The 19,035-nt window shown below is 31.7% G+C and overlaps 3 protein-coding genes across 3 annotated transcripts in view; 1 reads left to right on the forward strand and 2 right to left on the reverse strand.

Moving 5' to 3' along the window:
* LOC126686342 (putative AC transposase) overlaps positions 1-3,018 on the reverse strand; it is a 4,454-nt gene extending 1,436 nt beyond the window's left edge. Inside the window, exons 1-3 of the mRNA XM_050380380.2 lie at positions 2,291-3,018; positions 1,285-1,503; positions 1-683 (exon numbers count right to left, since the gene is read on the reverse strand). The exon at positions 1-683 is cut by the window's left edge and continues 195 nt beyond it. Coding sequence (XP_050236337.1) covers positions 1-683; positions 1,285-1,503; positions 2,291-2,330 — 942 coding nt within the window. The 5' untranslated portion in view covers positions 2,331-3,018. The remainder of the gene's footprint in view (positions 684-1,284; positions 1,504-2,290) is intronic.
* Positions 3,019-8,874: 5,856 nt separating this feature from the next.
* LOC126688087 (protein YELLOW LEAF 1, choloroplastic-like) lies at positions 8,875-12,874 on the forward strand. The gene is made up of 5 exons (XM_050382660.2): positions 8,875-8,975; positions 9,236-9,302; positions 10,709-10,923; positions 11,607-11,685; positions 12,538-12,874. Exons 2-5 carry the CDS (start codon positions 9,260-9,262, stop codon positions 12,735-12,737), a joined length of 537 nt encoding a protein of 178 aa, XP_050238617.1. The 5' UTR covers positions 8,875-8,975; positions 9,236-9,259; the 3' UTR covers positions 12,738-12,874.
* A 243-nt stretch (positions 12,875-13,117) lies between these two features.
* Positions 13,118-17,440, reverse strand: LOC126688085 (uncharacterized). Its single transcript, XM_050382659.2, has 4 exons — positions 17,104-17,440; positions 16,888-17,009; positions 14,284-14,454; positions 13,118-13,354 (listed from the first exon to the last, which is right to left on the reverse strand). Exons 1-4 carry the CDS (start codon positions 17,317-17,319, stop codon positions 13,252-13,254), a joined length of 612 nt encoding a protein of 203 aa, XP_050238616.1. The 5' UTR covers positions 17,320-17,440; the 3' UTR covers positions 13,118-13,251.
* Positions 17,441-19,035: the final 1,595 nt, after the last annotated feature.

The following is a 19,035-nucleotide window of genomic DNA, read 5'->3' on the forward strand; positions in this document are numbered from 1 at the left end:
TATAATTAAATTCAGAGCACGAGCAGCACAAGGAATATAACAAAATGGACCGATTTTCCGACCATCTAAATCCTCTTTCAGGGTGTGGCAAGCATGAATGGCATTCTGGCTGTTATCATGTGTACAAGAGAGGAGTCTGCTCTCTATATTGTACATTTGAAGAACCTTTTTCAGACACTGATAAATCTCGGAGCCTCCACAAGGGAAAGGTATATGGCATATATCAAGAAGCACTTTCTGAAATGACCAATTTTCATCTATCCACTGACAGGTGACACTCATATAGAATAGCTGCTCATAGGAATTCCAGAAATCTAAAACTATTGAAACCTTAGAAGCAACCTGTTCCATAGATGACCGAACATCTTCCTGCATGCTTCTGAAAACTTCACGGATTACTAGCTTGTACTTGTCGCCTGGCCAAAGTTGTATTGATGGGTTCAGAAACTTAAATGAGTTTGCCAACCATTTTTCCTCCAAGGTTGAAGGAGGAAGAGAAGCTAGGATTAGCCACTTAATGAGCAACCAATTTAGATGATCATAATCAACCTGCACTTTTCCCTGACCCGCATGGGGTTGAGTTTTCTTGATTATGGTGATCGGCTGCGGTGCTGAACTTGTGACAGAATCACCAGACTTGTCATATCCAGGATGTCGATTACTGAGATGCCTTCCCAAATTGCCTTCACCAATGAAGTAAACAATTTTTTTATAAAATAAAAAAAGTGCTGATTATCATATACCATATAAGAAATCATCTTAGTATATTAAAGGCTTAAATGCAAATAAATCTTAATTAGTATGAATTTTTAATTTTTGCAATTCTAAACACGAACCTCCATTTTATTTTATTTTTTGCAATTTGAATCATGCATTGAAAAATTGAACAATAAGTGCTATGTGCTGGAACTCAAAAACGAAAGGCATAATAAGCTGGATTCCAGCATCCACACCAGCACCAATTGATCACATTTTTAATCGGTAATTCTAATTATAGAAAGATAAAAGTTCATGTTTTGAATTGTACAAATTAAAAGTTCATTTTGAAATTATGAAACACATCATACTTCATGATTATATTTGCATTTAATCTAGATTAGAAGGTAAAAGAAAAGAATTCATGGAAAATCCAACTCAGGAAACACTAGACAACCACTTTTGATTTCTTAGGCTTCAGGATGACTCATGATGCAGCATTATGCTTTAGTTAATGAGGTAGAATACATATCTTCCATGGAGGGAGGTAAAGAGATGAACAAAACAGAATAGGTGCAAGGAATCAACCTGTGGCAGTCGCGATAGAATAGCTCTGTCCGCAAAACTTGCACCTTCTACTCTTTCCATCTGAAGCAGTCTCAAAATACTTGAGATAAACTGATGTCATTGTCTTCTTTCTTTTTGTAGGGACAACAGCATTTCCCTTCTCTGAAGAGCCTAGTCCGATATCTATTTGATCAACACTTTGAATGATTGCCATGTCCATCACAGCCTTGGGTTCTATATCTATTCCAACAAGTAAAACTCTAATTCAGTCAAAGGTTCACAAATAAAAGCAATTTTACTGTATAGTAATAACACAAAAAATATGTTGCATGGAAACTCATTGAATCTTCAATCTTATATTTCGGATTTCTGTTTCATTTTTAGAAAACGCTTACAAAACTCCAAAATTTTATATCTATAACATATTCTCGCAAAAAAAAAAACAGTTTCTGCATTTTTCGTGTTAATGTTTCTCTTTTCAACATTTCCATTTCATTGCAATATAGCACAAAAACAATGTAGTAAGAATTAAAAATCCATCACTAGAGGCATTAAGGAAATAGAACATTGACGGACTACATGCATGCCAATAACATAGTGTTTATCAGCAATTGACAATAATCAAGAGACGAACTACAAAGATTTTTCATGTGCAGTTTGAACACAATTATGCAGCAAATGAATAGATAGTTCAACCAAAGCTAGTGAGCATATAAAAAGGAGCAACATGAAGAAAACCACAGGGAGCTTAAGAGTAAGTATGTGATATAGAAACTTGTGGAGTCTACATTTCGTTTCCGTTGCATTTCCATTTCTAAAAACGCTCATGAAACTCCAAAATTGAAACATTTCATTTCAACATTTTCCATTCTAACATACAAGCTAATCTATACACCCTAAGGATGTGGCAACTTAAATTCAAGACTCACATCACAGACCATGTCAAAATGGAAACAATGCATTTGAAATAAATGTGTTAACGAACTTATAAAAATGATCAAGCTTAGTGAGAAAGTAAAATCAATACCTTTGTAAGATTTAAAGGCGTTATTAACAGTCCAGTCCATTTGTTTTGCAGCTCATCCACTCAAACGTAACTCTTCAATTACATACACATTACGCCCATCAAAAAGACACAAACTTTAAGCTAAAGCACTGGCAATTACACTACCCATAAGAAAAATGAAACTTTGACACCAGTTGACATGAAATTTCTAAGTTTAAGTAAGTGGGTAGCTAGCCAGTAAGATTAACTTAACTAACTACTGGATACTCCAGTTGGGTCTTTGTATTTTCACAGATTATGAGGAGCTAAAGCATTAATCAAGTGAGATTGATGCCAAAAAGAACAAATCAAACCCAAAAGAAAAAGACCGAAGCTTTGAAGTAGCTAAAGATACAAAAAAATGGAGGGAGATCGATTAAAAGCTACAAAAAAGAAATGGCTGGCTGGTTTTAGTTGAGTGTGGTTGGATCGTTAAACTAAGCCGGATCTGAGCCGAGCAAAAGCACATGAAAATAAATTTAAATAAATAGTTAGAGAGAGAGAGAGAGAGAAGAGCTTGATTTGGTTGGGAGTTTGAGCAGAGCCGCTAGGCAGTTTGGGGAGATCTTTGGGAAGTTGTTGGGCTATGGCTTCTGCTTATGTGTTTTGTTTGGTGTTGACGGCTTGTTTTGACGCCAAATGTAAAAGCAAAAGAAATGAGAAGGAAGGGGAAGACAGCAAAGACAGAGAAAGGCTCGGCTTTGTCTATCAGTCTATGTGTGTGGAGTTAGTCACATTTATTCAATCATTTTTATTAGGAAAAAGGGTCATTCATGCCCCTAAGGTTTGGGGTTTGGATCAAGTAAGCCCTCAACGTCCGGAAAGGTTCACCCATGCCCCCAACGTTTGTAAAAATGAACAATCAGGCCCCTCGGTTTAACACCGTTTCACTGCTCCTAAGATTCCGTTAGTGTGATCCTACGTGACAGAGATAAAAGGATCATTTATGCCCCTAAGGTTTGGGTCCGGAATCAAATGAGCCATCAACGTTTGAAAAAGGTTCACTTATGCCCTTAACGTTCGAAAAGGTTCACTAATGCCCCCAACGTTTGAAAAAATGAACAATTAGGCCCCCATTTTAACACTGTATCATTACTTTCCAAACTCCATTAGTGTGATCCTACGTGGCCAATTTTTAGTGTTTTTCATTAATTCAACCATAGGCGACCGGCGTCGAACAATTAATCGGTAATAATTGTCCGTTATAATTGAAGACGATTAAATGTAATTAATAATGAAAGGTACATTATAAAAAAATTATTTTATTCATCTTCTTCATGTATTTCGATTCGACAATTATATTCCTTCAAAAATTAGAAACTCAACAATTATATTCCTCTAGTTTCATCAAATAAGATATAGAATAATGAAAAGAATTTCTTATTCCATTGTTGGAGAAGGACAACCTATCAGTTTAGCTCGGTCTTGTTATAAAATGACTTTGCAACGACGGACTATTATTGCTGAGAGAAACACCGTCACCATAGAGAAAAAATTTCCGGTAAAAATTAGTCATGCAGGATCACGCTAACGGCGTCTGGGAAGCAATGAGACAATGTTAAATTGGGGGCATAACTGCTCATTTTTCAAAAATTAGGGGCATAAGTGAACCTTTTCAAACGTTAGGGGCATAAGTGAACCTTTTTCAAACGCTGAGAGCTCATTTGATCCCAGACCCAAACCTTAGAGGCATAAACGATCCTTTTATCTCTGCCACGTAGGATCACACTAACGGAGTTTTAGGAGCAGTGAAACGGCGTTAAACTGAGGGGTCTGATTGTTCATTTTTACAAACGTTGGGGGCATGAGTGAACCTTTCTGGACGTTGAGGGCTTACTTGATCCAAATCTCAAACCTTAGAGGCATGGATGACCCTTTTCCTTTTTTATTAATTCCAACAGTTGAGTGGCTCAATCACTCACTACATTTTCTGTGTTTCTAATATTTTCTGTTAAAAACTAAATAAATCTTCAAATTTTTTGATGAAAAAAATGAGTTTTGTTTAATCTATTTTTTACTATGTTAGCATGTATTTTTAGAGTGTTTATCCCATGTAACGGTTACAGCAAGTCGATAAAAATTTACGATTTTTTTTAATTATTGCTTTTTTTTTATTATTAGATATTAGCATATGAATAATGCTTTATTGGCTTGTTGTACGAATCACATGGCACAATTGTTATGTTGTATAATTAGTCTGTATTTTATCATTGAAAAAGTTGATCACCGAGATCATAAAAAAATAAAAGAGAAAGTATAATTAAGACTACACAATAGAATAATTATTGAATGTTAACATTTAGTGAAAGCGGGATGAATAGTCTGTTAACCGATGTGCTTGGTTTTCCTCAATCTTATTGAAATCATGTGATTTGAATTGGATTGACATTGAGTCACTGCCCAGTACTTGGAACACCTTTTATACTACTGTTTTGGATTTGTTTTTCGTAAAGAACATATCAAGGTATGTTCTTCACCAAAGTGAAGAAGACACCCCAAGTCTATTCTTCACCAAAAATAGACTTTGATCTGGTCATCACGATCTGGGTATGTTCGAAGAGCATAGGTCGGAAAATAATATCCGGCATTGGAGGCGGTTCTGATTTGAGTGGTTTGATTTAATTTGATGGATTGATGGTTTAGATTTGATTTGCTTAGATAGATGAGTTAGGTTTGGTTTGATTGGGTGGATGACTTTAGGTTTGATTAGATTGGGCGGGTTTGATTTTTTTTGGAAAATTTAGGTAGTTACCTCAAAAATAAAAATAAAATTATACTTTTTACCTCAACATGGAAAATTTGCAGAAAACACCTCACATTTTTTTCCAGATTTATGCTTTTACTTTAGGTATTAAACTATTTATAATTTTAATCCGTTATCATCTGGTTATCATAAATCCTTATGTAATTTATTTTTTACATAAGTTATCATATAATTATCATAATTTTATCATACTTCGTTATCATCTAGTTATCATACTGCAGTGTTATGATAACGACATGATAATATAGTGATACTGACATGATAATATAGTAATACTGATATGATAATATAGTGATACTGACATGATAATATAGTGATATTAACATGATAATCAGACACTGTTTTATCAAAACATTATCATATAGCTACCATAAATATTATCATCTTGGTATCATATAATAATGTTATGATAACGAGATGATAATGTTCTGATAATGATATGTTAATGTTATGATAACGATATGATAATCAAATATAATTTTTTACAGATTTTTTTTCCTGCAGTGTTAAGGTATCGACATGATATTGTAGTGATATTGACATGATAATCAAATACTATTTTTTTTTTGCAGAAATTTATTTTTTTTGCAAAATTTCATTTTTTTTGAGCTGAAAATTGTTTTTTTTTTGCAGATTTTTACATCTAAAAACTAAAAAAAATAAGATCGGTTTTTTAGGTCTGGAAGTTAAAAAATTCAAAATCACCACGAGTTAATTGATGAAATTAAGGCCAAACCTTTTATGAAAGTTCCACAAAAGTCCAAACTTTTCAATCTTATCAAATTTGTCTCGAAACGCATGATTTCGTTTCAATTATGTCGAATTATGTAATTTTTCTCATGTGGCGCCTACGTGGCGCTGGTGTGGCATGCCACTCGTCAGCGCCACATAAACAAAATTGTGTAATTGGACATAATTGAAATAAAATCATGCGTTTTATGACAAATTTGATAAAATTGAAAGATTTGAACTTTTATGAAATTTTCAAGATAGGTTTGACCTTTTTTTAATTATTTGGCCTAAAATTAAATATGAAAGGACGGGAACGAGAGCGGAGCAATAATAAAGAAGAAGAGAAAAAAATGGAGAAAAATAAAATAAAGAGAAAAATAGAGAAGAAAGAAAGGGAGGAAGAGAGAGAGAGAAAAAGAGTGAAGAGTGAAAGAGAAAAAGTGATAGATGGTAGTAGTAAAATAAATATTTAGAATTAAATAATAATAAAAAGTAGATATTATAATAATAAAAACATGTCTTGAAATAAAAAACATAAAGACATTAAAAAAGAATATTTCTTTATCTTTTTTTTATTGAAATTATATTTTTTCCGTCCCGAAATAATACTCAACTTTTTTCTCTCTTTTTTTTCTCAAATAGTTATCCACACTATCTGTAAATCACAATTTTAAGTATTTTTTTTATATTATCCTTATTTAAAGTTTATTATTTATTGCCATTAGCCTAAAAAGTAAATGCCTTTTTATCCAAAATAATCACAATTGAATAAATATTTACTTTTACACGGTTACATTTTGACATTTTAAAACTACCATACACTGAAAATTTTATTATTTTTATATTGTTCATATAAATAGAACCCTAATAATATAAACAACCATAATTTTAGAAATTTTCTCTCTTCATCAATAAGGTTTTTCTTCTCTCAATTTAGATTTCTCACTCATCTCTCACCTCATTATCCTTCATTTTTTTCACCATCACTGCCCTTCATCAAGTCTCAGTGGTCTCGGTCGCCTTCATCGTTCCGTTGTGTCGTTACTGTATGGCTGCCTTTATCATTTTTTTCAGATCCGATATATATAACAAGAACAAGAGAAAAATGAATCAAAGTTTTTGGCGATTTTAAAAAAAAAATTCTTGAAGGCATATGATCAGATTTTGAGGCAAAAAAATAATTGTTCTTCTTCTTTTTTTCTTTTTCAAATCTATAATTTTCTTTCTTATTTACTGTTTTTTTGTAACAATATTTTTTTACCATTAAACACGTATGGAGATTATCTTTAAATCATATAATACTAATTTTCATGTACATAAAATAATTTTGTGATTGTATGGAATTAAATTATGTTATTTCTGCATTTTTACTGCGTTTGGTTGTATATTTACGTTTTTTTTTTATTTTGCAACACGATTTGTTGATGATGATTGATTGTTGAATTATTGTAATGTTACAATGTTGTTAACTTTATGTTGATATTGTGTTGATAATCATTTGATATTTTTTTGATTTCAACATTGACAAATAAGATAATATTATCCGTAAAATAAACTAAAAAAATAAAAATTCAACTAATGTATAAAAACGTGCGCTAAACCCCCTAATTTTTGTGGCGGCGCTCACAAAACCCCCTGAATGAATTACTTGGCAATTTTTTTATTTTTTGTCGGCGTGGCATCCGATTCCTCGGCCAGACACCAATTGGCGGCGCTTGTCCTACCCTGCACGCATGTCGGACATCTGCTGCTTGTGTAAGAATTTGTCAGTTGACTTAAAAAAACAAATAATTAATAAAAAGTAACCGCAGTAAGTTTTCTTTTTCTCTCTCTTACTTTCCTTTTTCCCTCTCTCTCCCCCTCAGTTTCGTTTTATTTTATTTTCTTTTCAAATATTTTCTCCTCTCTTCATCTTCTTCGTTCATTCCACTGAGACCGACGTAGGATTTGATCCTTTTCCATTTTTCTTTCATTCTTTCTCAATTTCCTTTCATTGTTCCCCATTCTTCCTCCATTATTCAACATTGTTTCTCATTTACCGAAAAAGAACACATTTGTAAAAAATATAAAAAAATTCGCTGAAAAATCTTACAAAAAGAGAACATTACATCTGCACAGAGAAGAAGAAAGTGATCAAGGGAGTAGTTGAAGATTATTTTTTGATAAAGGTAAGAAATTTAAACTTACTTACTGGCTATTTGATTTTTTGTGGGTTGATTAGAAATTTTAACTCAACTAACATGATTGACAGGTTTTTTATTTGTGTAGGTGCAAAAAAAATGAAGAGAAAATAATTCAGAAAAGAAAAAATATCTCATATAAAAAGTATAAAAGTAAATTAATCACAACATTTAACATGAGTATAATAGGAAAAATTAAAATAAAGCTGTAAAAAGTTAGAGCATTAATTGTATCTTTTAAACAGTGTAAAAAAAAGTGGACTATTATTTTAGAACGGTAGAAGTATTATTTTTAACAAGGGAGTATTTTTTTTTATTTTCTCTTTTTTTTATATAGATTTTAAGGATATTTTGGTTATTTTTGGATAAAAAGAGTTTACTGGCCGAATTAGCAGAACTTAAACGATTTAGTGACGTTTTTTTTTATAGTTCTTTTTCGTGATATGGAAAATAGATTTAGGTGTCATGGGTGATTTTTATCCAAATTTTTTAAGTATTAAATGAAAATTTTATGAAAGTACGTATTTTTATAAAAAAAATTGTTTTTTAGATTGTTTTGTAATTTCCCCAAAAATTAGCTAAGATCATCTTGACCCAGAAATTTTTTTAGATAGACCGAGTCTACCACGTCATCCGTAGACTAAGCCAATTATAATACAACACCTCATTAAAATGATGGCAATATCGTAATATCACCATTAAAATTTGAATGCATTTATTATATAATTGTTACGATATTGCCATCATTCTAATGAGGTGTTGCATTATGAATGGTTTAGTCTAAGAATTTCTCCTTGACCCAAAATTAGAACAAACCCGAATCTGGATCCGGATTTAGCATGAGCCGCCTGACCCAAAAACGAGTAAGTCGGCTATTTAAGATGAGAAATTAGATATGCTATAATAATGTAATATAAATAGTCAGCATTTACAAAATTTCTTTCTTTTAGTAATCCAAATCCTTAATCTCTCCCATACCTCATCACCTAAGGTAATCTCTACTAAAATTTTTCTGCTTATAATTTTCTAAATAAAAATTCGATACTGTGTAATATTTTGTAGAAAAATCAATTTTTTTGTTACTTCGATTGTAAAATTTGAGAGCTTTTGATGAATAATTCATCTATGTTAATTGTTTTGTTCTTTTCGATTTTTTTTCCAAGAAGATAATTATATTTTGGTAATTTATCCGGTATGAAGTTGGCGTTTTTTTAATGTTATCTGAAAGAATTAATTTTATGAATTTGTTAGGTGAAATATTGATTGAGAATATAGATGTTGGCAGTTAGTGTTGGGAGCTTGCCTGTACTAGCTCCAGGTATGTCTTCTTTATCTATCACTTTTATAATTTACGTATTAACTTGGTTTTTTACTTAATCTTGTGAGCATGGTAAAATGTTTTTGAATGAGTTGGTATTGGATTGAATAGGTCTGTAGCTTTGAACGTGCGTTGGATAGGATTAGGACAGTATGTAGAATCATGAAGCTTGAATGTGTAGCATACATGAATAAATGGATTAATGGAAGTTTCTTGAGTTCAGCTGTCTAATTGGATAATTGTTTCTTTTATGGAGTGGAAAGATGAAATATGATCGGGATAACAGAGATGAATTGTTGGTCATAACTATTCTAACCTTGGTCTCCGTCACTTGTTCTATTTATATTGTAATTGCTGTTTGGGCAAAGCTGAAAGACAATGGTTTTCTAACTTGTAATTGTCTTGAATTCTACAGTCTGGTGTTTAGTGTGATATTTTGTTTTCGTTTTAATGGTTTGTATTGTTTTATCTTTCTAGCATACTTGACCTTGCAGTGGTTCTTAGACTTTAAGTGCAATCTATTAAGAGACTTTCTAATGCCTTTAAACACTCATTAGTATCATGAATGAACTGGGAATATGATGTAGTCATGGTGATTTACGGGTTGTAATACCTTTACTCGATAAAATGATGTATTGCATCTATGCGAAAACAATGCTGTCGGTCATCACCAAATAAGACTAGTGAGAAAAAACTGTAGTTCATATATATTATTTTATTTGCTGGTTTATCAGTTTCTCTTCCATTCTTTCATCACTGCTCTCATTTTCTGAGTCTCAGGGTCTGAGAGCTGACTCCTTCTCAGACTTTCTTGCTCATGGATTCTTATTCATCCTCAAGTTTTGACTCCCTTGAGATCAAATTTCACATGATTGCTTTTCATGCTAGTGTTCTTCTGACCAATTTTTGTGATTTGTAAAGTAAATCCTTGGCTTGGGTAGCTTAACTGTCTGAGAATTGGATGTTGAGGTGCTGGGCTTGTTTGAGATTGAGGCATTGAGTGTTATTTAGTTCAATGTGCCGCATCTGCTTTTGAGATGCTTAGATGCTATGTAATTTGTGATTGACGTGCCTTTTGCCATCAAAATAAATATACCCTTTTAGCTGTCCTACTAAAACCCATCATTGTTTCAGACTTATTCAGCAGCCTTCCATTACTAGTTATTAATGCTTAGTAAAGAAGAAGATTTGTTGTTGATGTCTTCACTTGTGCTATATCCAGTCTGTGTATTGGAGAAATCTTTTGTTTGAGATTGACCCATAAAACACAAGTCTTCATCTCGATAAACACTCATTCTGTCATTTCCATTATGAGGATGGATAAACACTATTGTGGTTCAAAATGTGTCAATGCACTTGGTAATTTCTCTATGCTCATTTTTAACCCTTCTATTTACTCTATGCAGTTAGACCAAAAGTTGGATGCAAGAACCAAATTCATAACACAGGATGCCCTCCAGCCTCTGTACCTATGCAGTTTCAAGCTTTTGGTGTCCAGAGTGGGTTTAAAAATGTTCATCTTTCAGCTCCAATTGGGCTTGGAAAGCAATTATATCCTATTGATGGAAGTAACTATTCTAATAGAAAGCGAGCTGCTTCTGTTACATGTGCTGCTGCTATGGTGAGATGATTTTTTTTCTATTCATCTATAATCTGTTGACGTTTGTGGTAAATTTATATCTTTCTCTATGTTTGTTATGTCTCTAGTACAATAGTATTCTATAATCTTCCACGGTCAGTCATCAGTTTGAAATGCAACCAGTAGCTCATATGGCATTATCGGCCGTTTGGTATTTTGTATTAGCTTTAGAGCCCAAAAACATCAGATAAACTTGCCTATTGAGTGCTTTCTAAACAAGAAGCTTTGCTAGTTATCGCCCATCATTGTTACGTGAGTCAAGCCTCTCTAAACTTTTGTGTACATTTGAATTACAACAAGAGAAAGTTGCAATTTCTACCATTTGGCAAAGTTGGCCTGGGTTTCAGTTTTTTGCTAGTCCAATATCTCATGATTTTCAAAAAACTTGTTTTAGTTCTTTTATGCTACAAAATAATTCAAAGCAAAACTATATTAGTGATTAATGAACAGAGAAAGAAAAGAAAATGTAACAAGAGAAAGAAAGAATAGAAGGTAACTGATCATTTAGGAAAAGCTCGAATTATGATATATCTATATGTGTGCAAATATTATAAGACAATGCACACACGCAATTTATAATACCCTGTTTTGGAACTTTTTAAAATGTGATTAGATTTAAGGTCTCTAAATTTATAGGGTTTTAACACTCTTCCTATCTCCTGCAGCATGCAAGATGCTCTGCTTCAGGGCAAACTCAAACAGTTACTCGCGAGGCACCGACAATTACCAGGGCTCCTGTACGAGGTAATTTCATATCTATTGACCAAGTTTTGTTGTGTAGCTTACTCGTGTTTCCAAGATGTACCATAAATACATCTTAACCTTGCATAGAATTCTCAATACTCTATTAAGGTTTTAGCTATTTGCATATTTAACTATTTTGTCAGATCCATCAGCGTGTTTATGTCAAACTAGAATTCATGGCTTTAGCCATCATAAAAGCCATACTCTGGGTTAAGCTAACATTAATAAGTCTCTGCAAGTTTGTACCTTTTTAATTGAGTTGGCAGCTTATGGTGCTGCATGGTCAACATTATGCCTAGCTGAAGCTGTTGGCTCGGACTATATCTGGCATTAGGTCATTAGGAAGCTTGGATTTAAAGGCAATTTCTTTTGACGTTTTTTTAAGGGATCATAGCAATACTTTTTAGTGATTCAATTTTCCATGCTATTACTGCTAGAGAATGAATAGTCAAAGAGAAGTTATCCAACTTCTATCCTCCTTTTTTTGTCAGTTTTTTTAATGCATGAAAAAAATAAAGATTTAAGGAAAATGAGGACCTAAGATCAAATCCTTGAGCGAGCTTAGTTAAGGCAAAGAAAGTGGTGGCGTTATACTTGATCCTGAATGGGATTAGACACCTTGCTATTTGTATTTCCAACCCAAATTAACCAATGAAGAAAAGCTTAAAATAAAAAATACTGCCCGTTTTTTTTTTTTTATTTGGGCATTAACATTATGTTGTTTTCCTATTTCCAGTCCAGTTCTTATAAATATCCAGTTTTATTTCTTTTTTTATCTTGTGTAACCATTTTCTTTCCCTTTTAGATTCATGTCCTATTTTATATGGCTAACAATGCTTAATTGCATATCAGAGCCAACAAAGACGCCAGAAATTGATGATGGTGGACCTGGACTTCCACCTGGAGGCGATGATGGCGGCGGAGGCGGCGGAGGTGGTGGAGGAGGAAACTTTTCAGGTGGATTCTTCTTCTTTGGTTTTCTTGCATTTTTGGGCTTCTTAAAAGATAAAGAGGGTGAGGAAGACTACCGCGGCGGTAATAGAAGAAGATAAAAAATAGAGTAAGGATATCGTAACTACACATTTTTGGGCGGATTCATCCATAGATTGTTGTATTCTTTAGACTAATTAATAACCTGAGTATTCAAATGATATAGAGACCAGCAATCAAATTTTAGTCCTTCATGCTATACCATCTTCTGCCAAATTGTCAAAAGATGGTGCAAAACATTATAAAATTACTATTTTCTCTCTGCATTTTAGAAATTACTGGTATTTTTCTATATTTTAATTTTATATAACTGAAGCTCCTCTTGTGGCGACTTCAGTTATTTAATGCCTAAATACCATAAGAAAAATATTTTTTTTTCTTTTAAATACAGGGAGAAAATAATAACTTTGATCTACACTTAAACCCCTAAAATCACAAAACATGTGTAAATCTATGAATTGCACTATTCATTTGTATATTGAAGTTTGAGACAATTTTGAAGTAAAATTGTCCAAGAAATTAATCAAAGATGGGTGAAACTTTGCAATTTGGAGATAATGAGAGCATGCCAATATTTCAAGAGCCACCCTTCCTTCTGGATTTCCTCCATCTCCATATTACTAATGAAGGATCTGGACATATCTTGTATGGAACTTTTGGAGGAGGAATATAAGGAACCCTGCATACATCAACCTCGAGCTTCAATACGACATTCGTAATAATTTTTAAAAATAAATTGACGTTAAGACATTATAAAAGACGATGATCAACTTCATTTAACTTTACCTTGAGCTTTTTGCTCTAATCTAGTATTTGTCCTATTGTATATGGGAGTGTAACAATGGAATCAAACCGAATGATCTATTCTAACTTATAAAAATATGGTTGGATTTCATTTGAATTTATAAAATAACTGTTTGATTCGATTTTTTGAATTGATGTTTTTTAGTTTACTTAATTCTGTCAAATATCAAAATTTTAATTCGGTCCGGTTTGAACTAAATGCAAACCAACGTGTACCATGAATCTATGAAGTAAGCTATAGAAATGTGATAACCTAAAGGCTTAACTACTAAAAATGTGCGATATTTATTAAAATTTTCAATTTAACCAGAGATCTTTTTAAATTTCGTAAAGTCATGAGTTTTTTTAGTTTATTTGTAATTTCATACATGATCTTCCAATTTTTAGAATTTCATGCAATTTTCAATTTTTATAATTTCAGATAACTCGATCATCTGAATTTGACATGTCTAATTGGAAAAAACAAAGTTTACACTTTATATCGAAATTAGCCACTTTAAGTTTAAATGATCGGGTTGTATAAAATTAAAAAAAAAAAAAAGAATGTGCACATCACAAAAATTAAAAAGATACAATTAAATTACTATAAATTTTGCTTACGTTTAAGCATTTTTTTATATAATTAACATTAAACTACGAGCAGGTCTTTGTGGGGCAGGTGAATAATGCATGTGAATAGTTGAGCACTGAAGTCATCAAAAGTAGGAAAAGAAGACAAATGTTTTAAAACTATAATAATGCACTGAAAAATAGTAAAGAGATAAGAATAATAGTATACTACTATGATATGATTTAAAAACTTACTGTAATGTAGCAATCTCGATCTGGGAAAAGTCCATGTTGGTTGAACGGTCTAGAAGAGCTGTTGCCTGTGCTGATTTGGTCTTCAATGGAGGATTTACCGGAGGTGGTTGTTTGATAGCAAGTACCTTGCAATTTAAGTTGTTTGCTATGTCGTTTTGGGCCATTGCCAACCTATTCAACAACCAGTGAAAAGATTAAAATTACTGTTTTTTCTATTAATTTATATAAAGAAGTTTTTTGTTACCATATCTTAATTTTTTTAATTGATGTTCTCTTTAAGAATTTCAGCAATCCAGAACCTGAAAATTAAGAACTTTTATGGTAAAAGTCTAAGTAGAAATTAAGAATACTATTTCGTAAAAAATTTATCGAACAAAGTGTCATTTCGGTTTCTGAATTGTAATTTGGTGTTAAATAATTTATTCCCAACCGTTTTAATCAATTAAAGATAGTACTCTCTCTTTTAAGTTAGTTAAGGACAATATATTCCATTTATTGATCAATTAGTGATAATACCGGATCATCTTGGTCTCTAAATTTTTTAATTGATCTATAAATAAAAAATATTATACTTAAAGAATTAAAATGATTTAAAGTGAATTATTGAACCCCAAATTTCAAGTCTAACTAAATACATCAAAAGTTTATCACCACACATTAGTATTTGAGAAAAATCTATATGGCTTATTTAAAAGGGAAAAGGGGCAAATAATGCCCTTATTATTTAGGGTATGGAGCAAATAGGCCCTCTTTAAAATTTAGGATCTCAATTAAGCCGTTAACGTTTCAGAATCAGCACATATGTCCTTATGGTTTAAAATGAGAGCAAATATGCCCTTATAGTTTAAAGCGGAAGCAAATAAGCCTCTTATGAATTTTTTTATCTCAATTAAGCCTCTGAAGTTTCTGATTCAGCACATCTAAATTCCTTTGTCTAACATTGTTAACGAAACGCTCTATATCATTACTCCATGGTTACGTGGAATATCCATATCATTTAATATCTCGGATAAAAAAATCATATAACTTAAAAATCATTTTATTTTCCAAATAAAAATTTAGAGACTTTTTATAGCCTTTATTCATATTATATAACTCTCTTCGACTCTTCTCCTTTCTTTTGTTGGTTATCAACCATATCTACCACGTCTTTTTACATTTGTTACATCAATTTACAACTATCTCTGTTTGTCGCTTGAATCTAGTTAGGTTCGAACTAACAAACACATCATATGTATGTCATCGAATCCAGCTGGATTCAAAACAGACAACAAACAGACGTAAGCATGAAGTAACAGTATAGAGCGTTTCGTTAATAATATTAGACAAAGGGGTTTGGATGTGTTGATTTTGAAATGTTAAGGGCTTAATTGAGATCTAAACTTTATAAAGGGCCTATTTGCTCCTTCCATAAATCATAGGGACATATATGCTCCCGTCTTAAACCATAAGGGGAAATTTGTCCTCTTTTAGCCACGTGAATATGGCATAGACATTTCACGTGGGCCGAAACTAACGTTTTGTTAACGCTGTTATAGAGAGGGGCTTATATGATTATGATTCGATTTTAAAACGTTAGAGGTTTAATTGAGATCCGAAATTTAAAGACGGCCTATTTGCTCCATACCCTAAACGATAGGGGCATATTTTCCCCTTTTCCCTATTAAAATGAAAGTCATAGTATGAAAATGTAGTAAAATTGATGATTGAATGATTTGAGAGAGGCACATTATTTTGAAGAAGTTGACAAGAAAACCTTGAAACTTGAAAGTAATAATCTAAGCAGCAGTCAGAGCTGACAAGTGGTGTGTGATTACTGATGAAAATTCAGCCTATACGGACCATTTCCAAAGGTGGATCCCCAAACCCCCATCGTTTGGCACTTCTATAGACATGTCACGTGCTGTCTGCGTGGTGCTTCATCCCTAGTGTCCCCCTCACTCGCTACTCACTACTCACTCGTACACCCCACTCCCTTAATTTCCCAACTCGGAATAGTCATACTCATACCATAGGTAACCCAATTTGATCATCACTCCCCTTTACCTCCTCAACTTCAAATCCTAACACTGATTTTAAAACAATTATATAAAAGAAAAAATTAACGGATTTCGAAGATGAAGCGGGGAAAATAATTTCAAAAAAAATTAATATCAGTCGAGAAATTGTCTAGAAAAAACAGAGTGAAACAATTAAAATAACGCCTAGAATATTGTTTAACTTTTAATTGATTTTTAAATTTTCAACGTCCTGTTTCAACTTTTATCTAATCCTATAGACTTATCATTACTTTTGACACATTATCTCTAATTTTTAAAAATTTCCATCCCAACCGCGGCCAGATTCTATCTTAGTCCAAAAATAGTTCCGTTGTCGTGCCACTCCTTAATTCCACCACCGGACTCGAGACGATATTCAACATTTTATTAACATTAACATAAGTTTGATGATAATCCAACTTCCATGTTTAAAATACCCAAAAAAGGTAATAAGCAATTTCTAAGCCATATTGACAAACTTCCCAAAACAATACTTAATTAGCAAATAAAGAAAATAATAATCAAGAACCATAAACAGAAAGAAATTAAATGAAAAAAAAAGAACCTGTAAAGAAAGCTATGATCATGGAGTCCAACAACAAGAGCAAAGGCACCAATCTCCCTCACCATAGCCACAATTCTCCCACCTTCTTCATCCCCTTCCGTCACCACAATCTCAATATTCGTCTGCAATTCAACACTAATTAATTAATAATCAAACTAATTAATTAATTGATCACATAATAAAAACCAAAACAAAAAAAACAAGATGAATGAATACATTAAAGAAGGTGTTACATATATCTTTAAAAGAAAGAGCCAGCTGAAAGCCTTTCAACCGGAGATTCCTCAGCTTCTTCTTGTTTCTTGAAGACGAAATAACGTGAAGCAGAGTAATTATATCTCCGTAACGGAGGAAATTATGAAGCGCCCATTGAAGAGCTGTTCTTGCAGCTTCTTCGTCTTCTACAACCACCACTATTTTACGCACATCCATTGATCTGATCTCTTCTATTTAGACTCCTATTTCTTGTGGAACCTCATGTTTACTTTCTGATTTATTATCACTCTCTTTCTTTATTTATATATATTTTTTAAATTGAAAACTACTATATTAGATTAGATAATTGGGTTGTTCGAGTCAATGTGATGAAAATCATGAAATATGTCTTTTTATAGAAACTTCATGAGGTTATGAGTAGGGGTGAGTAGAGGGTCGGTTGAATCGGTTTAATTTATTTATTTTGGTTAAATTTAATTGAAGATTTCAGTGAATTTAATTAGTTCGGTTTATTAGTGAGAATTATTTTTTGAATTATTTGTCGATTTTTAGAAATTTAATTCAATTTTGTACATTGTGAATGTAATTGGGTGATCTGTTTAGTGGTTTAAATTTGAATGAATTCTTTTCCAGTTTTCATTATTTGTTCTTGAAAATGGCTTTTTCATATTATTCGTCTTTGTAAATATTTTGTGCTCCATTTAGTGAAGTTTAGTCCTTGATCAAAAATTTAGTTTTTCTAATGTTAAGAAACTAAATTTTATTTTATTTAATTAACCGATTAGTTCAGTCAGTGATTCGATTTTGTATTTTTTAATTTTTTTGTTATTTCTTAGATTTGATTAAAATTAATAATTCTATTGATTTGATAGTAGATATGAATTTATTCGATTTTGAATTTTTGATTAAATCGATCAATCTTTAATTATGTCTCTCTTTGTTGACTTGCATGAGAGTAGGATTGGATGGGCAGATTTGAAAAGTTACTATTGACTTTTATTAATTACATTGAAAGTTTGGGTGTGATGATAGGGAAGTAGTAGTAGTATTATTTAAACTTTAAACTTTGAAGTTTGAGATTCAATCTCTTCATTTTTAAGTGGCAGTTACAGATTTGATCTTCTTTATTTTATGTTCTAATTTGGCAACTAAAATACCCATTATGTTTATTTAACGTGCCCAGAAGAAGCTTACATTTATGATTTTTCTTTTTGTTTCTATTTGAAAATTTAAGATTTTTAAGAGACAGAATTTTTAAATCTCATGGTAAAGATTGAAAAATCATTGTTTTCTTTTTATACTCAACTTTATCCATATCTATAAATATTAGTAGTAAACTGTAAAACAATCACAAAAAACAAATTGATTACTCCTTTATTATTTGCTAAAACAAACACTCAGAGATCAAGTAGTAGCATTTTACAAGTTACATAATTTGTTTTTAAATTTAATATCATAAAAATATTAAATTTTTGCATTTGAAGTCAATTCTTATTAAAAAAATTTAAAATCATCTCATTGACCCGTTTTAAAGTTTCCATGTTAATTATAGCTAATTTTAAAATTAACTAGTAATTTTTTATCAACATGACAGGCACACTTAAAGAACATAAATTTGACAAAAAAATGTGCTAATTTTCGAAGACTACAATTGACACACACAAACTCTAAAGGCGGGTTAAATTGAATAATTTTAAAATTATAATTAATTTTAAGAATAAATGTTTTCTGTTTTAAGACATTAAATCTTTTTTTAATCCAAAACAAAGAGCTTGTTTTTTATTAATTATTGAATTCCGAAATATCTTAAATAGAAGTTTAAAGTTTGAGAAATGACAAAGGCTCTTGTCACGTCTTAGGCCAAATGCCTAAAATGTTTTATATAGTCTTGTCAAAAGCTTGATCATGAATCGAAAAGAAATAAAACACTTC

The sequence above is a fragment of the Mercurialis annua genome, linkage group LG6 (assembly GCF_937616625.2).
Source record: "Mercurialis annua linkage group LG6, ddMerAnnu1.2, whole genome shotgun sequence".
In the NCBI taxonomy this organism is placed as follows: domain Eukaryota; kingdom Viridiplantae; phylum Streptophyta; class Magnoliopsida; order Malpighiales; family Euphorbiaceae; genus Mercurialis; species Mercurialis annua.